Below are 19,714 nucleotides of genomic sequence, written 5' to 3' on the forward strand. Positions count from 1 at the left end.
AAAAAGACAACAAACAAAAAAATCCATGAAAAATATAAAAAAAATCTGGGCTTATATGCTAACATTTTCCCTTGCAAGATGAAACTCTCTATGACTGTAGCTTTGATACTTCTCTTTGCCTTGGGACCTTGGCTTAGAGATCCCATAGCAAACAACAGCATTCAGAATTACTATCTAATAAAGAATGTGGGTGGAAGATATAAGACTAGAAAGTGTTGGAAGTCTAACATTGGCTTTGCAAACATGGCTTTAGAATCTCGGGGGAAATAAGACTTCGTCTGAGTTTCCTGAGCTATTTTCTATGTAAAAGCTGGGATATTTAAGTGTGCTTTTATGCTCTGTGAAAGTCATTTACAGGTTAGCTGACTGCTGAAACCAGGCCTGAAAAAACCAGGCAGCTAGATATGTCAGCATTTGCAGATGCTTAAAAATACAGCTGTCTATACATTGCCTTACTGTTGACATTGGAAGGGCCAGATGCTCCATGCTGATAAAACAGTATAGCTTCTTTAAATTCAGTAACAGGCACGTTTGTCCTCTGCAGATCTGGCTTTATTACTAGGTCAGACTTAGAGAAAGTTGAAACACTTGAGCTTTGTTGAAATACTGATTTTTCTTAAAGGCATGCTGTTAAAGGATAAGATCAATCGGTAGAAACTGCAACAAGGAAAATTTTGTTTAGGTAATAGAAAAAATATTTTCACCATGATGTAGTGTGATCAGGGGATACAGTCCTAGTGAGGGTCTGAAGTTTCTATCCTTGGAGATATTCCAAACCTGACTTGACAAAGGCCTGGGCAATCTGACCTAAGCTGGTCCTGTTTAAAGTTAGGGTTGAACAACATGGTTTCCACAGGTCATTATGAAATTTGGTCATCAAATATCCACCCCTATGACTCCTTTCCTAAAAAGCAAGGCAATTTAAAGCTTTATATTACTCATAGCTGAAGGAGTTTAATTTTCAATTGCCTGTTTACATCATTGTAGCTTAGCTTAGGGTATAATGGCTTATTTTCACCACCCACTGTAACACAGCTGCAAGGTATTAAAGTATGAGCAAATAAATATCGAAGATTAGTGCTTGTACCTAAGTTTGCTAAGTAAAAGCTGTGCATCTGCACCAACACTATACTTTGGCAAATCCATTCTGGACTGTGCTTTGTAGCAGACAAATAGGCTACAGTTTATGTTGCTGTGCCTCACCTGCATACCTGAATCAGCTAAACAAATGTTACCTGGGAAGACCTCTGCAATGGTGCAGTTGCAACTCCCATTTGCACTTAGCCTGTTAGCAAGCTAAGACTGTACCAAGCCTACTTGGTCTCATTACTTGGGACATTTGCTGGAGAGATAAGGAAGAAAAATCCCAAAGAAGGGCTACTAGTCAGTGCCAACACATCTGTGTTTTGAGGTACGTAATCTAGGTAGGTGAAAATTGGTGGGATCAGTTTATCTCGCTGCAATCCTCTGTCATTTCTGGACAGACCCTCCATCACAGTATGTGATAACCAGCTTCAAAGATTTTGCTGCTGCTTTGACAAGATGAGAGAAAGCAGTTACATATGCAAATGGTGACTTCAGCTTCATATCCTCAGAAATTTGTTTTTCTCTTTGTAACAAAAATGTCTGTATCCCCTGTTTCTCAGAAAGAAACTCAGGAGCCTTGACAAAGAGCTTCATTATATCTTGTTGAGTTCTGTTTTTCCCCTTCAACCTCTTTGAAAGAAGAATGCTCTCTCTTCTTTTTAACTCAATCAATTACAGATATTTGAGCGTCCCAGCTTCTTCCTTCCAGTAACTTTTTTGAGGACTGTTCTCCTGTGGTGACATTCCATTCATGGTGATCAAGTCAACAGCAAAGCAATTGCAACTCTAAAAAAGAGTAACTACAGCATGCTGATGGCATCAGGACAAAACATGCTTGTCTGGGAATCGAGACATGCCCATGGCAGTCTCCTAGCTGAAGAGGTGTTTCAAGGCTTTCAAAAGAGTTTGTGCTGTATTACATAGGTGGGAATGTGGCACTGTGGCTAATCTTTTTTTAAAGTGGTTTTGTAGCCACTTTCAAGATGGACTGGCACAGCCAGTGAGACTGATCCTAATTGTATGTATACACTGTGTTCTGGATAGAGCCTCCTGCCAGTGAAATGTAGCATTTAGCACCCAGCTGCTGGCCACTGAGGCGTGGCAGAATTCAAGGTATAGCAGCAGGACTGGAGCATTTGAAGGCTTGACTTCCCCCTGTTCAGTCTGCAATTCCCTGACAAAGAGCTGTGCTCACTCTACTGCACGATGCAGTGCTTAATCACTTGACAGCAAGGCTGAAATGCAGAGAGGTGCAGGCTGTGGGCAGTGCAAACAGGAATGCTAAGAATGCTAGGCCAGCAGTGGCTGCAGGATTTTCTCAGTCTGATTTTCAGAGGAATTGGCAGGAAAATAGAACAACAGAATCATTACGGCTGGAAAAGACCTCTAAGATCATCTAGTCCAACTGTCCAACTACCACCAGTATGGGTGGCAAATGACACACATCAAACCACGCATATGGATAGTTTGTTGTCGAGGATGCTACTCACCATCAGCCTGAGTCCCTTCCAACTTTAACCCATCCCATCCACCAGCAAAGCGATGACGGTTAAGTACAGCACAGTAATTTAGCAATGGTTCTCACTGTTGCATACAGGTTCCCCACTGCTCTCCCCATATTCTCCGGTCATGGACCTTTGTCAGAGCCCAGCTGTCCCATGGAGAAAAACAAGCTTATGGCAGGTTGCACCGACAGCCTGTTTTCTGCTTTATTTTTGCTCTCTGTGATTACTTGTATCTGTGCAAACCTCGAGACATCAATCAGGCACACTTGTTTACATCCCTACCTCAGCGTCTGTGCTCCCTCCAGGAAAGCATATTTCCATCATTATTTTAGTACAGTGTTTGCTGTTTCTAATTTCAGCATCAAGCATTTGCTCATACAGTAGGTAAAAGACTTGCCATCAATATTAAAGAACAGTAATTAAAAGCATCAGATCCTACGGGTGTAAAGAAAAGCTCTCAGACAATTTGGGAGAAGCCAGTAAGTACTTGTAAGACCTTTGAAGTAAATTTATCAAGATGTGCCATCAACTTTACAAGTGGTCACGTTACAGAGATTTGACTTGCAGGAACAAATTAACCTCTACCTCCTGTGTAATGTGCCCTTTGGATCTGAAATTCCCAGAAAAGAAGGAGCTGCTGGAAGAAAGCATTGAATGCAAATGCTTGCTTTGACTGAAAACAAAACAAAACAAAACAAAAACCTCCAAAAACAAAAAAGCAATGCAAGTAGAGATTATGATAGTCTTCAATGTTTCTCAATGCATATAAGAATTCCATCCCTCAGAGACACAGGACAGCAGGGACTATTCACACTGACAAACAGAAGCCTGGTAAGACAGCCAGTGGCAGCAAAATTATATATATAGGCATTTATTTTTTTCCTCTGCTTTTCCTTTTCATTTCAAATTGCTTTATTTAGTTGTTCAGGACAAAGGGATGCTTCTGCCCTTTTTCTCAGTCCTGTTGGCATACTCTGGGCAGCAGATATTTATCTGGAATTGTGATTATACAGTGCTTCAGTGCCTTTGGGGAGTTTTATAAATGCGTTAAGATAAGTCAGCATGTTGGAGAAAGGACTGTTCTATGAGTGATAAACCATGCCATTTCACAGAAGTACATGGATTTGACCATATCGTCTGCAAATGAACAGAACAAATGAATTTATGGCTTCAGAGAAAACATAAACACCAAGTTAAAGATGCCTGCCACTGGCATAAATGCAGAAGGGAGGCTCATGCTGGAATTTTTTCAGGACTGGGATAATCTCCATATTTTCCATTGTCTTTATGATAATCGCCTCCAGAACTTGTCAATATGCTCTGGGATCAAATATATTACCATTAAAATTAATCTGTAAGAGCAATAAAAAGATCCTTGAGTTCTCAATCAGAGCAGAGGGTTTCTGCTATAGAAACACTTGAATGACTTTTACTCACTGTGGCAGGATCCTCTACAGTGAAAAACAGTGATGTGAGCTGCACGAAATAATACTGTCTAGTTGTTCCATGCCCTGAACTCCCCAGTTCCTGTGAAATTAGGAGCCAGTTCCATTTGTGGAAGCCTGATCTATCTTTGCTTGAACTACTGCCCAAAGAAGTCCCAGAAGACTGGGCACCTGCTAGCGTATTAAGGCGATGCTATTATCTGTCTTCTCTGAGGAACTGACTGTTCCCTGGCTGGAGCAGAGCACTGGAATCATTATCCATGCTTAACAACTTATGAAATAATTGCATTTCTGGGAACACTCACCCACCACATTTGGTTGTGAAAAGTTACAGGAGACACACAAACACAAATATATACAGCCAGTCTCAGCCTGAGTGAAATGCACTGCAGCAGAATTGCCCACGAGAACCTGAACCAATCTGGGATCCTGCAGCAGGAGCTGGCATAGGTGAAATGTTAAGACATAAGTGTCTCACACAGGGCAGAGAGGAGGAACTAAAAAGAAAATGGGTGGTCAGTATTTAACTTGAGTGTTGACATGGTTTTGGTGCTATGCTGTCTGATGGCCGCAAGAGTTTGCTCTGCTTGTTCCTAAGTTCTGAAGACACCAGCAGTGATGGTGGCTGCAGATAGCAAAATGACAGCTATCCATAACCACAGCTCCAAAGTAAAGCCTCTCTCAGTCTAGTCTTTTTCTAAATTGGGTTGTGCCAGTGCTGCTTTTGAGATCTGGGTTTTCTGAAAAGGTTCTGCTGAGCTTTTCATGCAGTTTGCCACAGGTGAAAGTATTCAAGTGCTGAATGAAATCTTCCAAATTCAAATGGGGGGTTCAGCAAAATTAAATGGCACTGCATGTGTATCTCTAACATATGAGGGCTCTTTCTTTTTTTTTTTTTTTTTTTTTTGCTTACAACACAGCCTCTGAGTTCAAAGTGTGAGAAGTACTTTGTGATAAGGGCATAAATCTATTGGGTTAAATGACACTGCCATTTCTAACCCATTTAGTTGCAGAAGCCATCTTGTGGGAAAAGTAAGTTTTTAGGAGCACTGCAGTGTTACAGACTTGCTTGGAAATATACTCCAAATCCAAACTCAAGGATCACTGCTGGAGTGCCCCTGCTATCTCTAAGCATCTGCTCATGAATTGTGTATTGTCATAGTCTCCTCCTCATCTTTTTCCTCCTATCTGCAGAAGCACCAAACAAAACCCATCTCTCCCTCCTCTGAAGTGATTTTACTGCACGCTTGATTCTGCTCCCTGACATCTGCACGAATGTGTCTGCTCAGTCAGAGCCATGTGTATTTTCTCACAAATTGTGTAGATATTTTATATAGATAGAGGAGTGAAAGACTTGTCCTCCATGTCAGAAGGCTCTCCTGCTGGTGAGGCTGACATTGTTCTTCGACAACACCAAGGTGTCTTCTTAGTGGCTCTGTATTTGGCACTCACGAGGCTGCACTTTAAGTGCAGGGTTCAGTTTTGGGCCCCCACTGCAAGAAAGACATGGAGGCATTGAGTGTATCCAGAGAAGGGCAGCAGAGCTGTCAGGGGTCTGGAGCACAAGTCTGATGGGGAATGGCTGAAGGAACTGGGGTTTTCAGTATGGAGGAGGCTCAGGGGAGATCTCATCGCTCACTACAACAACCTGAAAAGAGGTCAGGATGAGGTGGGAGTGGGCCTCTTTTCCCAGGTAACAGCAATAGAATAAGAGGAAATGGCCTCAGGTTGCTCCAGATGAGGCTCTTGTTGGGTATTATGAAAAATTTTTTCTCCAAAAGAGCGGTGCTGCAGTGGCACAGGCTGCCCAGGGAGGAGGTGGAGTCATCGTCCCTGGAGATGTTCCAGAGCCGTGTGGATGTGGCACTGAGGAATGTGGATGGTGGGCATGGTGGGGATGGGTTGATGGTTGGACTAGGTGATATTAAAGATCTTTTCCAACCTTAATGATTCTATGATTCTATGAGTGCTTTCAAATTCTATGTAACCAGCCTATAGCTACTGTGCCAAAAGCGCACCTGGAGCACATAGTCACTAGACATGGTAAGAGAAGTTTGTGTGCTATTAGCTGTAGCTGTAAGGACTGCTGCTGGTGATGATGCCAGCCAACCTCTCCTGGAGGCACTGCTGCTGACCACATCTAGAAAAGGCAACTCCAGCTGTAGCCGAAGTAGGAGAAAAAGAGCTGCCAGCTCTTTCCCATCAGCAGAGTGGAGGATGGAGACTGGAACTTATGATGCTGGAAAGGATTTTAAACCCAGGCCTCCAGCTCTCTGTTAAGAATGACACAGTGTGTGAACATCATTGTTTGTGCACTGTGGGGAAAATGCCAATCCAGTGCTTTTGGTTCCTCCCTCTCCTTCAGCCAGTTTCTATCAAAGACTCAGCAACTGCGGGAACCAGTAGCCTAGAAAATGGCACATCATTAAAGCTCTGCTTGGTTTCAAAACCCCACTGCCTCCAGGGAACAGAGGGATTTTGTTTAAAATGCCTTTAAAATACAAGTTGTCATTGAAAGGGTCAGCTCAACCCAGCTCAGTTTTATACAGGTAATTACATGCTTTATTCCTGCTTTGCTTATCAGGTGGGTACCAACCACTGTGCCAGTCAATGAAGCTAAATGCTGAGCTAGGACACTTGCCTACCCCCTCTGCCACCCTGGGAAAGTGCCTTCCCCATGGCTGGGGACTCCCTCCTGCACAAAATACTCTCCTTTTCAACACTCATAGGCAGCTCTGTATGCCCGAGACGCACTTCCCTCACCCCTCCTTGAGAATGCAACATGGGATTTTGCCCTTGTCATTGACTGCCTGTAAGTTATAAGAAGAAAGTCGGCTAAAATATTCACTTATCTTACAGCGCTTCTCTCTGCATTAAGACAGACTGTCTCGTGAAGAAGGAGGAGGTGACAGTAGTTTCTCACAAGACAAACCATGTGGGAAAGAAAGATCTTGCTACTGCTACTAAGAGGCTGTTTTCTGAAATGTAGTATTATTGTCCACATTAACCTTTCCGGAAATTCAACAAACTTAAAGTAGCACTTGTCACATCCTACATGCCAGAGCTATTGCACATGGCCTGTTTGCCTGTGTGTGTGCCGCTGACCTGTTCACCACCTGTGCTATGGGTCCAGGGTGTGTGCAGTGCGTCAAGCTGATTCGGCATGTTCGGCAGCCTTGCTCATCATGTTGTGCAATATCCATTTCCTCCTAGCTCTGTAGATTGCCACCCAAAGTAGGAGAGCAATAAACCCCCAAAGGAGTCCCTATCATTAAAATTGATAGGATTGACAAGCCTGAGCTACAGCTTAGTTCAGAGGGTAAGCCTCTGAGTTTTTGTTGGTTAGACTGAAGAATCACACGCAGAATCACAGAGAATCATAGGGGTTGAAAGGGACCTCTAGAGATCATCAAGTCCAACTCCCTGCTAAAGGAGGTTTCCTACAGTAGGTCACACAGGAAAGTTCCAGACAAGTCTTCAATATCTCCAGAGAAGGAGACTCCACAAAATGCCCGGGCAGCCTGTTCCAGTGCTCTGTCACCCTCAAAGTAAGTATGTTCTTGCCTGTATGGAACTTGTTGTGTTCCAGTTTGCACTCATTGGCACTTGTTCTATCGCTGCATACCACTGATATGAGTCTGGCCCCATCAACTTGACTCCCACACATTAGATATTTATAAACAATGATTATATCCCTCCTCAGTCTTCTCTTCCAAGACTGAACAGTCCCAGAGCTTTCTTCATAAGGGAGGTGCTCCAGACCCCTATCATCTTGATGGCCCTCCACTGGGATCTCTCTAGATGTTCCCTGTCTTTCTTGAACTGGGGAGCCCAGAACTGGACACAGCACTCCAAATGTGGCCTCAGCAGGGCAGAGTAGAGGGGGAGAATCACCTCCCTTGACCACTGGTCATGCTCTTTGTAATGCACCTTAATATACCATTGACCTTCTAGGCCACAAAGGTACAATGCTGGCTCGTGGCCAATCTGTTACCCACCAGCAAACCCAAGTCCTTCTCCTTAGATCTTATTTCTATCAGGTCATCCCCTAAATTGTACTGATGAATCACACTTGTGACTCAGGCAGGAGCTTAGAGTAGAAATACTTGTGATGTCTGTTGTTACGTATCGACGTGTGAGATAACAGCTATCATTTTGAGTACTTTAGGAAAAAGTTTTGGTCTGGAGACACTCACCATGAAGTGGATGGTCCACTGGGAAATCACACAATTGGTCTTCCTCTTCCTCATGTTTTCTTTTGCCTTCCAGGTGTTCATGTCCTATGTCCTCACCCAGGAAGGAAGGTGGGCTCTCAGTAGCTCTCCTGCAGTGAGCTGCCTGCACTTTCTTTACTCTGGACACAGGGGTAGCACACATGGCAGGGAGAAGCACTTTATCTGAAGGGAAGTCATTCTCTAATTGACTCCTGCTGCTGAAATCTGTGAAGGACACAGTACAACAAAGCTTTGAGAAAGCAAATGTAATTAGGTGCACTTCCCTGTATTGGTGAAAGAAAGAAACATGGGTCTGCTCTAGATACCTTATCATTCCAACTAGATCATAGCTAAAATGAACTTACTCTATGTTTTGCAACATTGTTAGGATGACCCTCAGGTTGCCAGGGGCGTGATCCTGGTAAATTCATCCCCTAGAATCTAATCTTTTCCCTGCTTTCTTCCACCTTAACGCTTTGGATGATCCCTGCAAGAGATGTTCAAAATATGAGTGTAGCAATAAGGAGACACAGCCAAATGATCAAGAAAGATCATTCTCCATGCCAGGAACCAAGTCACCAGCTGCCTTTTCTGAAGAACCCAGAAATGCAGTAAATGTGGAGCTGCTCTAGAAATCTGTCAGCAAGGTTGCCGTAGAATTTTCTGGATGCCAAATGCTTTTAGAGCTCAGATCGTTTCTTTAACACCTGTAGGTATATCTATTGTATAGGAAGATGGGCCATATAGCAGGCTAAAGGCCAGTGTCTTTCCTGGTTTAGGACCTTTTGTCCTTTTCTGTACCTCTGACCAGCCTGCTCCTCAGATTTAGGTATCATCTTATTCTAATGGTAGCCTTTGGCCAGGCTGAGTCAACATTTCCCATCTACCTTTGTGACATGACACTGGTGCATAGTGCATTAGAAACATTCAGTGGAAGTTGAGGCTAATCTCAGGGCTCAGGCTTGACTCTCTGGAGACAAGATAATTGGGTCTCTGTTGTTTTAATGAGCAAACCTAGATTTTGATCTTATTTTCCCCCTTGTCTGGATTTCTTTGCTTGTAAGGGGAGAGTAAGAGGCAATGCATAAACTCAGTAAACTTTGTGAAATTTAGGTTCTGTGGTTAACTCTGGACCAAAGGTAATGTTACAGCACAGACCTGTCAGTTATTAACACCAAAGAACATTAAAATATTAGCATAATAATGGATTGAGCAGTCACTCACATCTAGGCTCTGGGAGTTGCAGCACATTGAGTTATTCCATTCTCCCCTCTCATATTCAAACAGCAGTAGGTGTGGACCCAAATAGGCTGTGCTGGCAGAAACTCAACTTTTAATACCTATTTAATTTCTGATTCAGGATATAGCTCTGGCAAATCATCTAACTTTGTAGAGTTGTCAAAGTTTTATTTTCTGAGCAAATAGCAAGTTCTATTTCTAACCAGCCTTGAAGCAATGATAATTATAACATCTGGAGATGAAGTGACCAATTCTGCCCTCAGTAAAAACCTACACAAGAGGAATTGTACAGAGGCATGACACTGACATGAAGAAAATACAGTCACAGGAGCTCTGGAAATTAGCCAAAACTTCTTTTCAGGTGATGAATGATTATTCAGATGTTATCTTTTCGAACTATCTCAGATCTCCAGGGAAATTCTGGGGAAGCACAACTGCATATGTCCAGCCATGCTGACCTTAAAAATGTGGTATGATGCACATGTCTGTTTTTGAGGCACATCGTGCAAAATGCAACTCCTTTAAGTCATTTAGGATCAAATCATTTTGAGTTTTCTGGTAAGAAAACAAATGGAGTTTTGAGCTACATTCATGGGATAAGGGAGAAGAATAGATCTGGAAATGGACACTGGAATCGGTCTGGATTAGATAATTTGCTCAAAAACTTTGATGATGTCAGTGTTAGCGTATATTCTTAGGATTTCTATCTCAATCCTCCATTACTAAATTAAGGACTAATTGCACTCTCTTGCCAGATGGAATGCTGTGAAGACGAAAATGTTACAAAACTGACAGCACTTTCATCCTACAGTAATGAAGAATTCAAGGGTGCCTGAGCAAAGCGCTTTCAGAGACAGCCATTAAGCCTTCCTAAAAATGACACTGGCATTTTCCAAATAATGATTTTTTTTTCCCAAGTCTTTACCTTCCATACACAACTTTTCCTGCTCAGAGTATTCCCCTGAGATACTCACATACCCTAGTGATGGACATAACTTACATATGAAGATATATAGAACAATTATAGATTGACAAAGAGAAACCAAGGAGGGAATGGGAGACTGTCCTAAGCAGATGTGTCTGTATGAACTGGTAGAAAGGAGTGGGAATATCTGTTTTTTGAGATCAGAAAAGCAAATTATAGTGGTATAAACCTCATGGAGAGGTTGGAAAAATGAAGGGAACTTTCTGGAGCAGAAGACTGAAAGTGGATGACACTGAATTTAAGGCACAGATCTGAGAGTTAAGAGTCCCATAATCTAGTCCTACTCTTCCTATTGCATCTTTCTGTGGTACTTGCTCACTTGAACAAGCAAGGGCTCTAGCAAGTGATAGTTCTTAAGGTCAGCCAGTATTTTTCAGTGTGTATCCATTGGCCTTGACTCATGGCTCAAAACGACCTTTTAGTTTGACTTTCAACTGTGTAGGGAAGGACGGAAAATTTCAGGCAAGCACATAAGATTTGTTTTTGGAAACAGGAGGTTATTTCCAATGCTACAAGTCCCATTTAAGCCTCTCTGTGTAATTGCTGGACAGAAACTGACCTGTTGAAGACCTCAGGCATTTTAGGGTCCTACTAAGATGGTGAATAGGGACCAATCTGTCACTGAGAACTTCAAGCACCTCTTTTTGTGTGCTGTTTTTCTCTTGCTTCTCTATCTTTTTTTTTAGGTAGATGTGTTTTTCTTGTGAAAGGTGGGGTGAATTGTTGATATTGGCCAGATGGTATCTATTCAGTTATATGCCTTCATCTTCTGTTTACTCTTTCGCAACAAATCTGGGTGGAGTGTTGCTATGGGTGAAGTAAATATTCACCATATTGACACTTCTGTGTGAAGCAGCAGTTGAATTCATATTAATTTGCATATCCTTAACACAACAGGGCATAATGCCGACAAAATAACATAATTACTGTATCTATTACTGCTTTTACTATTAATTTCCCAGGTGTAGTGTACTTATCCCAAGCTCTCCTTGCCTTGACAAAAGACCTCCTGTTGGTGGAACTTCACTGACAGAAAGACAGTAAGGGGGAGTAATGAACAATTATTTCAGATGTACTTTCAAGCACATTAAAATCAAGTTCCCAGGGATTTCAGAAGAGGGGCCAATTCATTTAACAGATGAGTGAGTCGTTTAGCAGACTGGCCCTTTTTCTAAAACACACCTGCTAGTCCACCCTGATTAAAATGAAAGATTTGACATTAGAAAGGAGAACGGTACTTGCTGTTTATTTGTGTCCCTTGCAAAGGCCATGGTTACTTTTCCCAGGCAGTGTGAAAAAAATTAGAGGGGAGAAACAGGCTGAATACTCAAACGTCTTCTTGTTCACCATTCCTTTTTTAATTTTGCATGAGTGTCTCAAAAATTCAAAACCTTCAGTAGACTTCAGGTCAACAACAGCAGTTCTGAGACGTCCTGTAGTCATGTCTGTGTAGTAATCACACAAATGCCTAATACTGCAAACAGGCTTGTTGGAAGACTACACTCCTTATTCCAAATCACACTGAAGATACCTTTACAAAAATCTGTGAACTTAGGAATCAATCCCAGAAATCTTCTTAGATGTGATCAGCTCCTGCCTCAGCTTTCCATGAGTTGCTGTCACTATACATTGCATTCTTTTTATCATATAACAACTTAAGTTAGAACTAACTTCTTGTGGGCATCTAGTCCTGTGCCCTGAGTTGCCTTGGAAAAGGACTCCAGTGTAAGCTATGACTATGTCCCTCATTTCTGACATTCTGAATCTCCTGGCCCCACCATCTTCTCAATGCTTGAAGCCTAGATTTAGGATTTAGGACCAGTGTGACCTTGGTCTCCAGATTGCCTGGATCAGTAGACTGGATGGACAATTGTTTCTAGCCTGGGTATCTACTTCATGGGAAATATGGGTATGTGTATGAGCCATTTCTGACTCTTATAAATCATAGCTTGGCTCAGATGCATAACATATGGGAGGTGGGAAATCTACAGTAAGATATGACTCAGCCTTGACCCTAGTACTTCCTTCTTTGCTGCTGCTGAGCTGTTCTGAGAGAGCAGCTAGATTTGTATCCTATCGTGGAATTTCCAACAAGTTCCCTACCTCATTTCATTTCCCTGATCTTGTCCAAATTATATATGGTTAAATATTTACATAATTTGTTTAGTGCCAGTGTTAAATGACAGGAAGTTGGATGGCTTTGATGAAACACAGCAATTATCCCAAGATGTACATCATATGGTGTTACAGTTTTGAAATAAATCCTAACTGCAAAAATTGGCAATTCTGGGAAAGTAAAGAGTAATAAGCTTAGCTGTTAGTAAGAAATCAAAAGTGAAAATCTTCATTTTCCTTCTATTTTTTAAGTTATTTGATCAATTGTAAAAACAATGTAGAACAAAATTTTGGAATTTCTGTACAGCTTTTCTAGGTTTTCTCAGTTTTAGAGACAGGCAGGTGAATATTCATGCATACATGCTTCTTTCATTAGTTAACATTTTACATTGCTTTGAGTAAATTAATTCAGCCTTACTTTCTAGCAGAAAATAGAAGGGTCACTGTATTCTCTTGATAAGTCCCTGGCTGGATGATGATGTGAAGTCAAAGGCAAAGCCATGCTGTTATGCCTGCATCACTTTCAAAGTGGAAAAGTGACTGTACTATCAGGTGGAGCAGTTTGAGATCAGACTCTACCGCTGGTACAGTAATGCAATTCCCAGAACCCGCCATGTTCTACATACAGTTTTGTCAGTTCTTGAGCTTGGAGTGGCACACTTAGCTGAGATGCACTGCAAAACAGGGCTGGTCATCTTCAGCTCATTGATCATGAAACAGACTTAGTATAATAGATCCTGTCTACAATACTCTTTTTTGTTTCCAGAGAGGAGTCTCATGTTTTTAAATGCAGTTTTATCATCCATGCTATGAACAGCACTGGCTGTTTTCCATGATGTTGTATGTCTCACTTTGGATTCAATAGCACAAAGTGACCTTTCAGAAAAGACTTTCAACTCACAAAATCCCACTCCCACAATGCTGACAGCAGCATTTTCCCCAACTAGGCAACCTGGTTCCTGTTCTCCTTTGTCATGTAGGTCCTCTTATGCTTGCACCAACATCATCTATGCCCTTGTCCACTCCTGCAAACTAGAAATCTCTGTGTTTCAGGACCATATTTAAAATACAGCCTGGATCTGGTGCTCACTTTTCTGTAGCTCCCTTCCTGATTTAGATCTTGTTTTCTTTCCCATCCAGATTAGAATTCCACTTGGACATAAAAAGAGCTGAAACTATGTGAATAAGCAATGGTTACTTGAACCATCAGGTCTTTAGAAAAAGACTCTCTTACTACTGGTTCACCCAGTGTTCAGGGAAATGGGGTAGTGATCCATGAGGAATTTCTTTGTGTTACAAAAAATAAGCTGTATCATTAAGCTTTGTTGAAAGCAGTTAAGCAAAAAGTGAATGAAAATCCTCCATCAAAACTCCTGATAATTTTTTCAGTTAAGTGAAGATGCCTGCACACATAAAAACACCCCTGTTTCATGGAAAGTGTAGATTAAAAAAGAATAATAAATACTAGATCCAGAAAATGCTGGTCATTGATCTTTGTTAAGGAAAAAAAGGAGACAGTTTCAGAAGAGGTAAAAGTTCACTCATAGCCAAATTAACGTAACTGAGGAAACTGAAGTCAAAAAGGCTAATGCACTGCTGCTTTGCTATGGTCGAAGTCACGCTAGTTATCTACTGGTTGGTTTTATTTAGTACATGAAAAGGCCTAGCGTCCTTGACAATAAGCAAAAATGATTAAACACAGATGATTTCTCTTTTCTTGTTCCAGTGATCGAGTTCTAAAACTCCTTAGCTACCAATACCCTTACAGACCATTTCCCCTGCCTGAGGATGAGTGGTCAGATTTATCAGAAAATGATACCAATATGAGATTTGACCATCACTTCAAACCACAGTCAGCTCTTCATATAAATGAAGCTCAATCATCTTCATTAAGTTGCAGAAGTTTTAGGGCAGCGTCCTGAGTTTCAATCTGTCTTTCCTTGTGACAAGCAATGCTTTTTTTGCTTTTTTTTTTTTTTAATTAATATTAGAATCATTGCTTTTTAAAGGGAAATGTACAGGATGTTCTATTTGTTTTCAACAAGGACACCTCACTGTTACTGAAAAGAGCTACCTGCAGTGACTGTTCAAGTTGCATACCCATTTCTCTACTGATATTGGATTGTACAAAATCCTTCAAGGACTGACAGCAGAGCCCAGTCTGCTGTGAGGTTAGAAGGAAATTAATTTTTAAAGATAATTTCTGTAATGTAATGAATGGTTTGTGCCTGACTATGGAAATCCCAAATTCCCGAAGAATTTAAGAATAAAAATTCTGTCTAATCAAACAGGTCATTTTAGGGATTAAACAAAACAAAACAAAAGGTTATTTTTCATTATGTGAACTTGTACTTACCAAAGGCCCACGGTGATTCTGTTTTTAGAGCTGGAGATCTCCCAGCGTAGTTATTCCTGCTCCTGGTTTCGTTGCTGGTGGTATTGGCAGAAGGTTTCTTTAAGATCTCCTCAATGGAAAAGGACAGGCTGGGCTTCCTCTGGCTGGCACATTCACAGGGGTCCATCATCTTCCTATTAGAGCAGCCCCAGGGTAGAGAGTCTTCTCCTGCTTGCCCTGCTCTCGATGAATCCCAAGAAACATGCAGCTGGGAAGGTGTGCACCTCTCCCTTCTCGTGCCTAGCCAACGTGCAGTAGTGTAGGAAGGAGAAACAGAGGCAACCCCGAAGTGAGCACGCGAGCCTGCTCCTCTCTGCTGGCTAGCTTGGGATCTAGAGCTGTGCTAGCGTGCCTGGGGAAGCCAGCATCAGAAGCCAGAGGTGAAAAGTCTCACCAACCCCACCCACTTCCAAACAGCCCCACGTTGGAGCAGATTTACAGAGCTCTGAGCAATTGCATTGTCATCCCTGGAGGAGGTGTACTTCTCACAGACCCAAGTGAAAAAAGCCCTTGAAGAATTGCTTCATGTTGGTAAATCCTGTTCCTGGGGCAGCTATCTTTCTTTTCTAGTTTGTGGCTGTGATCTTTGACAACTTGTTTGATTTTGTGCTATAATGAACTTAAGAAAATAGTCGGCAGGACAAATACTTGTCCTTCATGCTGTTTACTAGCAAAGGAGATGCTTCATAAACTTCTCTCACATACAAGGAGGTGTCACACACGGAAACCTCCCTTACCAGCACTTCCCAGGTTATCCTTCAGCTCTCCCCCATACCACCAGCTTTGGTTCAAATTCTTTTCTCTCACTCTGGAAACCCTTTGAACTTTCCAAACAGGTGCTTTTCAACAACATCCCACCTTATCAGTCACAAGAGAAAAAGAGAGGCCCCTTGCAACACTCTTAGGAACAGGAATTAGTGCCCTCTACCCCCACCTCTACTCCTAGAGATAAAACATTATTTTCTTTCCCGAGCAATTGGATGGATAATCATCCCCCTGGCTGGTTATGCCTCCCAGTCAGGCGTCCATCATGCTGGGAGATTGTTGATAAATGCCAATGATTCCACTCCTGAGGCCCTTCTATCTTCTTGTTAATTTTTATTTTGGGAAGAATGTGCGGTTAGACACACTCCTGTTCCTTCCCTCTCCCTGTCCCCCATGGTATTTTGTATGTTCTTCTGGGATTGCCCCTCACCTTTTAGATTGTTACGGTTGTGTCTCCCTCTCCCGCTGGTTCTCTTCTGTGCCTTCGTTATCAGGTCTTATTACTGTATCGGCAGGCCCTGCCTTATTTGTCCAATGAACTGACAATTCTTGAGCTGATATCCCATCATATGACCACTTCATTGAGCACAGACCAAAATTACTGTGTAACCAGAGGGCAATAAACCACATCTGATAAGATGAAAGGCTTTCGGCTTTTTCCAGATTCCAAATACTGGAAAAGGGGTGGGGGTGGGTGAGTAAGTGGAAAAAGAACAATGAAAGGCAAAAAAAAAAGTGATGCAGACAGTTATAACGAAAACTATTTAATTATCTGATTTTATTAATCAAGCTTCTCCCCAGGCAACAGGTTAGACAAGAGAGTGTCTTTTGCTTTGATTAAAGGGAAGAAGTAGAGAAGGGCTGTTCTTTGTTCCCAGGGCATCCCTCTGCCCAGTGCCTCACTGGGGACATCTGTGTAAAGGAGGATTTCACCGTTCTCATTGCCCGATGAGGAGGCAGCTACTGCACAGATGCAAGAGGTCTTGTGGCATTGCAGGAAAGACACCTTGCCTATAAATTCTAAATGCATAGAGAGGTGCTGCTCTGGCCAAAGGCAGCATCACCATCTTCTCTTTCTTTTGGGTTCTGTCAGTGCCTATAGTTCTGGCTAGGATCACAGTGAATGATTTCTTCCCATTTTCTGCTTAGTCAGAATGAGAGAGAGGGTAATTTGTGGGCTGAGAAGAGATGAGCATACTAGGAGGGAGAGAGGAAAAAAAAAAAAGATGCTGTGAATGTACACCTTGGATAGAAACAGCCTATTTAACAAAAGGGCTTGCCTTTTTGTTCACGATTCCTGATTTGAAAATCAGTTGGAGATTGAATACCATGAAAGAGCATAAAGAGGAACTCAGCTCATCCTCCTACAAATGCCTTATTTTCCCTATGCAACTTGCCTGGGACACTAAAACAGGGAGCAGTCTTCTTGTAGGGGCTTAAAATCTTACTCATTTCTCAGATACCACAAGTCAAATGAAATGTCCTTGACCCAGTCTATGATGTATTAGTTCAGCATATATGACAGTGTCTGGACTCTCTGCTATTTACTGCACTATCTATTACCTGAAAGATTTCAGGCACACAGCAAACATCTCCAGGGAATGGGAGCATCTGTTTTTTTAAGCTTCCTCTTCTACCCACCTTTCCAAAGGCTGTACATAGGTGCAGGAGTGAAACCTGTAGATTTGTCTACTTCATCTGACAAATGAAGCCCAAGAAAGGACATGCTTTCCTTAACTGTGAAAAGCTCTCTTTGGTTTGTTATTAGAGCCTATTGGTGTTCAAGGCGCTCATTTCTTCCTGCAGGAGGATGATTCCAGGAGAAAGTCTAATGGGTTCCAGCACCCCTTATGAGAGGACTCATATCTTTGGAGGTCCCAGGCTTAGGGCAAAAAATCTACTTCCTATGTCTCCTCTGCGCTCCAGCTCTGTTTCTGCTCAGCTAAGCACACACCATTTTAAAAAGAAGAGACACAGCCTTCCAGCACAAGCTGCTAAAGAAATACAGGTGTCTCTGTGTTAAAAAATACTGTGAAGAAATAAGAGGGGAGACAGGCACACTGTGAGTTTTCATGCCTTTATGCAGTGATCACACTGACAACACGTAACAAGTGAAACTGGAATCTCTCATATTCACAAAAAATACACTGCCTGTCTCCACTGCTGAGTCTCTCTGGATAGGCACCTGCTGAGACAGTGCTGTAGTCCTATGTTTCAAAATCAAACTCTGCATGTTTGTGTAACAATTCTGTCTTAGCTTGTGACTCTGAACCTCCCTGCTGCTTGCATGGGCAAGATGATTTTCTGGCTATATTTGGGTTTAAATGGGATGCACACACTCAAATTTATAACTTGAAAGCTTCCTCGTGAAGGCTTTATTTTTGTTCTGTCTTATTGTATTGTTCTTTTTATTAAACCTGAAGGCAGTGCCAACTGAGAAATATATTTTTGTTCTTCTATATAGCAAAACACAAGCTCTAAAGTAGGAAAGAGTGAATAAATGACAGCTCTTGAAAGGAGATTACAAAGCATCAGTGTAATGATGCATAAATCCTATATTTTGCATACAAAAGTTCTTTCAGAAAAAATAAGTAGATTTGATGTCAAAATGTTTAAGTAATACTGGAAGATCTTAGCATTTTCATATTTCTTTAAATAACAAAATGGAAAAAGTACTATATGTACTATTTTATTAACAAAAAAATTTGAACTCTTTCTTTGTAATGACTGCTATGTTGGATTTTCTTTTCTTTGTATTGTATTAGAACAAAGAAAAGGGGAAAAAATAGAAGCTTGAAATGCAAATGAACATTTTACAAATTAAAATATTTCTATTGACCCCTTTTTCATATGACGGAGTTGCTGAAATGTAACAAATTATTTATGTTCAAAACAAGGAATGATTTACTTTTAAATTACCGAAGAATGAAGAAGTTATTTTTCTGCCAAATTCTAATGTGATAGCTTTTGTAGAGAAGTTTGGGGATATTTTTATGTTTCTGCTTGATCTGGAAATGTAGATGACTCTCATTTGTTACAATTACTGTGCTACCTGTCTAATTTAGTCTATAAACTCCTGCAGGTAGGATACACATTTTTCCTCAGAGCTGCTGGACTCTGAAGGCAACTCCTCACACCACCAGGCAGCTAGTCTGCAAGAAAATGATGCTATGCTGATTTTCTCAACTCTTCTTGTCCATGTCAAGCAAATCTAGAAATCCACAAAGTGAGTGAAACTTCTAAAATACGATGTGCTTTCTGAAAGTGAAGACTCCTAAATGTGCTGACTCAAAATCATTTTGAGATCAAACCTCGGGAGCTCTTTGTGCTATATCGCCTATCTCAAAGAGGAAAACAAATTGCATTTATGCTGTTGCTTAGGAAGTGTGCCCTTTCATACAATTGTAGAATCATAGACTGTCTTAGGTTAGAGAGAACCTTAAAGACTACTGAGTCCCGAGCTGCTGCTATAGGCAGGGCTGCCAAAACCCAGCTCAAGCTGCCCAGGGCTTCATCCAACCTGGCCTTGACCCTCCAGGGATGAGGCACCACAGCTCCTCTGGACAGCTGTGCCAGCGCCTCACTGCCCTCTGAGTAAAGAATTGCTGTCTAACATCTACCCCAAATCTTGCCTCTTTTAAAGTAATTCCTCCTTGCCCTATCATGTAAAAAGTCGCTCCTCTTCCTGCTTATAAGCTCTCTCCAAGTTCGTGCCTAGCGGTCTCTTCCCTGCATAAAGATGATAATGGGGCAGTGTTTCACCTGGTGCATGAAAGCGTCTCCTTCAGCTCCCACTTCCATATGTGATACAGAACCAGAGCAGTCTGGTGGTCATGTTCAGCACAGAGGCCACAGCTCACAAGACCTTCCCTCCGAGGGCTTGTGCTCAGCCAGCTAATACAGAACAAGTATAGGCCTGTAGTAAGAGGCCCCAGTGCTAAGGTTCACCAGAAATTTCTAGCTAT

General features: G+C 41.8%; 1 protein-coding gene across 4 annotated transcripts in view; it reads right to left on the reverse strand.

Annotated features, from left to right (window-relative positions):
* ISX (intestine specific homeobox) overlaps positions 1–16,303 on the reverse strand; it is a 31,508-nt gene extending 15,205 nt beyond the window's left edge. The window contains exons 1-3 of one of the 4 annotated variants that reach the window (XM_010711815.3): positions 16,180–16,303; positions 14,946–15,224; positions 8,233–8,475 (exon numbers count right to left, since the gene is read on the reverse strand). In XM_010711815.3, the coding sequence (XP_010710117.1) occupies positions 8,233–8,475; positions 14,946–15,114 (412 nt within the window). In that variant the 5' untranslated portion in view covers positions 15,115–15,224; positions 16,180–16,303. Of the gene's footprint in view, positions 1–8,232; positions 8,476–14,945; positions 16,135–16,179 lie in introns of those variants that run through there. The other 3 variants (XM_010711828.3, XM_010711821.3, XM_010711807.3) reach the window with 3 other exon arrangements.
* Positions 16,304–19,714: the final 3,411 nt, after the last annotated feature.

The sequence above is a fragment of the Meleagris gallopavo genome, chromosome 1 (assembly GCF_000146605.3).
Source record: "Meleagris gallopavo isolate NT-WF06-2002-E0010 breed Aviagen turkey brand Nicholas breeding stock chromosome 1, Turkey_5.1, whole genome shotgun sequence".
In the NCBI taxonomy this organism is placed as follows: domain Eukaryota; kingdom Metazoa; phylum Chordata; class Aves; order Galliformes; family Phasianidae; genus Meleagris; species Meleagris gallopavo.